Source organism: Primulina eburnea, chromosome 16 (genome assembly GCF_022965805.1).
Source record: "Primulina eburnea isolate SZY01 chromosome 16, ASM2296580v1, whole genome shotgun sequence".
In the NCBI taxonomy this organism is placed as follows: domain Eukaryota; kingdom Viridiplantae; phylum Streptophyta; class Magnoliopsida; order Lamiales; family Gesneriaceae; genus Primulina; species Primulina eburnea.
The window spans coordinates 8,962,184-8,967,440 of NC_133116.1; the positions used below are offsets into that span (position 1 = coordinate 8,962,184).

The window sequence follows — 5,257 nt, forward strand, 5'->3', positions numbered from 1 at the left end:
AACGTATCAAAAAGATCTACGTTTTTGTAGTCGAAAGTTTTCTCCAAAATTTATACCGAAAAATTGCAGTTTTCGAAAGAACATCAAAACATGAGTTTTCGGATCTAAAATTTGTTCAAAACATATTCAATACATTTCTTGCTCAAAATTCTACATCATATATACATTTTATGCTTAAAAACAACTCAACACATAATATGACATGATCGATGCAACAAGAACAGATTATACGTGCCTTTTGATATTTAAAAATACCGTAACGACGATACCGAAGCGGAGACGGAGCGATAGACGATCCGGGACGAACGTGACTCGATTTTCTTTGAATAAAACTTACTAAATTGCTGCTGGAATTTCCGGAGAAAAGCTACGTGATGGAGGGAAATGAGAGAGGAAGAAATGGAGAAAAGATTGATGCAAAAGAGTTCTTTCAAAGCTTCCCATCTATTTAGTCAAAAAGTTGAATAGAAAATAACGTGTTGTGTTTTTGTTTGTGTGCATATGTGTACGTGTATATGTGTGTGTAAATATGTGAGTGTGTGTGTGTGAGTCAAAGTGTGTATGCTTTCATGATTTGATATATATATATATATATATATATATATATATATATACGAAATTGATACACTGGGCGCCCTTTGGTGAGGGGCCCGTGAGCGACAGCCCATGTGGCTGTACAACTGGATTATTTTATTATTTTTTGTTTTTTAACTTTTTGTGGACATTATTAATATTAATGTTCTTGTATCCCTTCTCAGCAAAAGCCTTTCCCAACCGAAACACATCACCGCCTTAATCTTTGTGGCCGATTCACCAAACCTGTTCGGGTCACTCCACCGAAAATCCGAGGCCAACGCCGAACGTGAGAGCGCCACCATCCGAAGATATTTCCAATTTATGATTTTGAAGGTAAATCTTGTGTTTGGGAAATCAAACACTCAAGCTGTTGGATATAAAATCCGGTTTCGGTTGGTGTCCTATAAATCTTGAACAACCTACAGAAACCTTTTTTATACAATTGTGCCACTGTTTGAAGTTCAAACAAAAATATGAAAGATGAATAAAAAACACCGATAGAAAATTAATATTGATATTAATACAATTGTGCCACTGTTTTAAGGTTTCCGGTATATTGATATTATTTTTGCTTATCTTTGCAGGTTATTTTGAAGCGCATGGTCTTGTTTGCAAAGCTGCTGTTGAGATAGTATTGTATATTTGATACGCCCCTGTTTAGGCTTTAGAGTTGGAAAATTTAACTAAGTCCTTTTGGAAATGGATCAATATAGTAGAGATGAACAATCGTACATCCCCCAAGTCGGTGATGATCAGAAACCCCAGATTGGTATGAGATTCGATTCGTTAGAGGATGCATTCTCATTCTACAACCAATATGCCCGAGAATCCGGTTTTAGCGCGAGAATGAGTAATAGCAAGAAAAGTAAGAAAACAAACGAAATTATATGGAAGAAATTTGTATGCTTTAAAGAAGGGCATACAGATGATATTCGATGGAGCAAACAGACAAAAAATGATCAACCAAGAAAAGAAAGAGCCCGTGGTGAGACTAGAACCGGATGTTTGTCCAAGATTTCAGTTGTCAAGGAACAAACAGGTCCAGGTTGGGTTGTCAGTACCTTCATTGAAAGTCATAATAATCCATTATCGACTCCGTCGAAGGTGCATTTGTTACGCTCGCATCGTGGTATTTCTGCATCAAAAAAAATGTTGAGTCAACAATTTGCAGAAGCCAATGTGCCAACTTGTCAACAAATGAGATTATTTGAGATAGAGTCTGGAGGGCCTGAAAATGTAGGTTTCATAGAAAGAGATATGAGAAACTACGAGAAAAGTGTTAGGGATGAGCATAAGGGTATTGATGCAGAAACATTGGTCGATTTCTTCGAATCTGAGAAAGTGAAGAGTTCATTGTTCTTTTTTGATTATGAGACTGACTCGGACAACAGATTTACCAGGTGTTTTTGGACTGATCATGTGTCAAGAAGGGCATACACTGCTTTTGGTGACGTAGTTGTGTTTGATACTACATACAACACCAACAAATATGGGATGATTTTCGCACCATTTGTTGGAGTTAATTATCATCATCAGACCATTCTTTTTGGTTGTGGATTGTTGAGTGACGAAAAAACAGATTCTTTTGTTTGGTTGCTTAATAAATTCCTAGAAGCCATGTGTCAAGGTGCCCTAAACTTGATTATCACTGACCAAGATCCTGCTCTGACGAAAGCCATATCACAAGTTTTTCCTCAAACAACACACCGATATTGTTTGTGGCATATACTGAACAAATTCTCTGAGAAATTAAACCCAGTGACTTTACGTGATCACTACGAAAGCATAAGGAATGTACATTCTACATTCCTCCACAGATGAGGAATTTGAGAGTTCCTAGGAAGCTGTTATGTATAATGCTAACTTGGAACAACATGATTGGCTGTCGTTGATGTTTGAGTTGCGACATAAATGGGTACCAGCATATTTTAATCATATATTTTCTGCGGGTATGTCAAGTAGCCAGCGGTCCGAAAGTTCACATGCTTTTTTCAAGAGATATATATCTAGCAAGAACTCATTGATGGATTTTATCATTCGTTTCAATAAGGCACTTCGGCACCAAAGACACAATGAGTTAGTTGCAGATCATGTCGATATGAATGAGCGTCCCAAGCTACAGTCCAAATGGCCAATGGAATCTCAGATGGTGACGGTTTACACGAAAAAGAAATGGTTGGAGTTTCAAGAAGAAATGAGTCAGAGTCATGGTTATTACGTGCAAACAGAATCTGTGGGAAATGAGTTTGGGATTTACAAGGTGATGAATTTTCAAGCTTCTTCGTCTTCGAAACCAAGAGTGCTTACACATGTCATACAAGGGGATGATATATTGTGCAGTTGTATGAAATTTCAGTTTGAGGGCATTCCATGCAGGCATATGTTAGCATTTTTTCGTATAAACCAAGTCTTTCATTTGCCGGATAAATATATACTGAAACGTTGGACGCAAGCTGCAAAGATTGTAGAATTTTTTCCTACAGATGAGCAAAATGTGGTTGAAGCTCCAGAAAGATGTTTGATGTCAAGACATTTGAGGTTATCCTATAAAGCTTCTGCATTAGTTGATATTGCATCATTGACTGTTGAGGGAACAAATTTCTTGAATGCACAGTTTGATTATATTGGCAACAAAATGAAAGACTTGAATATGACTACAACAGTAAGCGGTAGAAGTCAATGTAGAAGAGCCACAGATAGGGCTATTGATATCGTTGATCCTCAAAAAATTAGAACAAAGGGATGTGGGAAGAGATTAAAGTCATCAAAGGAGAAGGCAACCACACAGGGAAGAAAATGTCGTGGGTGTAGACGCCGAGGTGTGCAGCATGACAAGCGTAACTGTCCAAATTTGCAAGACGGGTATGTGTTTATCACCAATGTATATTTTTAGTATTTTTGTATATATTTGGTTAATCATCAAAATTAATATATGGTGGCATACTCAACGTTCTTCAGGTCAACTATTAATAATAAAAACGAAGAAGAAAGCTCAGATGACGAAGATTTTGGATCGATAGATGATAATTTAAATCTCTAAATATATGTTGTTAATCATCAATATTTTTTTTATTAATAACTGTTTTGAATTTTACAGGTTCTAACAACTGGATTTGATAAAGGTTATTATTTTATCAAGTTGAATATGTGCGATGGGGTAACCATTTTATAGTGCTTTATCAAACCTCTGTCGTGGATGAAACATCGAGCTTTGAGGTTTCTGTCACCATGAGAAGGATCCTCTGCTTAATTCAAGAATTAGCATTGTAGAATTTTCAAATTCAATATGATAACCATTCTCTGTCAAGAAATCTTGGTGTTTTAATTTTCATGCTGCCATATTGTTGTATCGTTCTCTTTGATATGACATATGGAACATGTATAAAAACCCGTTGTTGTCGACGTAAAACATCATGTTTGTGTCGCGTAGTAAATTATTTCTAATTTCCACCTGTCTAATGGATTTGTGGGTTGTTGGTTTAATGTGAATCAGCAGAAGCATTGCCTTATTTCATTGTGTTTTGTTTTTAAAAATGGTTTTCCCTTGTGTATATTGAACTGTTTTTTCATGAAACAGACACAGTAGGGTCGTCTTTTAAAAAACTGCCCTTAAATTCATTACACGACAGCATTAACAAAGAGAGGATATATCTAAAAAGAGTAAATTGCAATGCCTATTAAAGTGATGAGAAGTCTCATAAAGCTTGACACAATGATTTGCTTCCAATTTTCGGAATACCAAAAGATTTCATCCCTATTACTTGACATCTTCCCTGTATATGTAATATAAAACAAGAGAATGTGAAATTTCAAATAATTCTGACTACATGGAAAATATTTTCACCAAAACATTACAACGGTTTGGTGCTTTCAAATTTTCTTGTAAACATTACAATAGTTCATGTGCAATATAATCATCTGTCAAATAATATCTTCACCAAAACATTACAACGGTTGCAACTACTGTCAACAAATTACAATTATTTATCTAATCATCTTTATTCAATTTTAGTGCTTTCAAATTTTCTTGTATCACCTCCAAGCACTTCAATATTTCATCTAATTTTTCAGTCTGGGATACTTCGCCTCTTGAACTTGAAGCTGCACTTGAACTTTCGTTTATTGTATTTTGGGAGGACGTCGACGTAGATTGTTTCACCGACGCGGCATTGTAAGCTTTCTCGGCCTCCTCTCTGGTTCTGAATGATTGGTGGACAGCACCCTTATACCCGATAACATTAGAGCTTGCTTCTGCCCACGTGTCATAAATGCCAGATTTACGCCCATCAAATACGACGTATGTTTTGCCCTACATTGTAACGCAAATTGTTTCAAAAACGGAGAATGTGAATACAAATAAACTAAACCAAAAATTATATTATTCAAATCTTGACCAAGAATGAAAGTAGCCAATGACAATAAAGACTAGTTGGATTTTTCATGGTCCTCCACCACTGGGGGTTGCTCATTCTGAACAACTAAAAAACTACACAGTATGGAACAAGCAAAATTGGGTGCCCAACAGTGGAAAAATGCTCAAGAATCCCTGCATAGTCTCGAGAAGAGCAATGTTGCTTCAATGAATGAAATAGTTAGGTTAGTACAAATCCCAATATTCAAGCTTTAAAGTTTCACCTGCACATTATTCTCGATTTTACAAAGTCATAAGAGAAATCTATTT

General features: G+C 36.0%; 2 protein-coding genes across 2 annotated transcripts; both read left to right on the top strand.

The window, feature by feature from the left end:
* Window positions 1-1,275: 1,275 nt before the first annotated feature.
* LOC140815990 (protein FAR1-RELATED SEQUENCE 5-like) lies at window positions 1,276-2,397 on the top strand. The gene has a single exon (XM_073175057.1). The coding sequence runs from the start codon at window positions 1,276-1,278 to the stop codon at window positions 2,395-2,397; it is 1,122 nt and encodes a 373-aa protein (XP_073031158.1).
* Window positions 2,398-2,527: 130 nt separating this feature from the next.
* LOC140815991 (protein FAR1-RELATED SEQUENCE 5-like) lies at window positions 2,528-4,162 on the top strand. Its single transcript, XM_073175058.1, has 3 exons — window positions 2,528-3,457; window positions 3,674-3,733; window positions 4,154-4,162. Exons 1-3 carry the CDS (start codon window positions 2,528-2,530, stop codon window positions 4,160-4,162), a joined length of 999 nt encoding a protein of 332 aa, XP_073031159.1.
* Window positions 4,163-5,257: the final 1,095 nt, after the last annotated feature.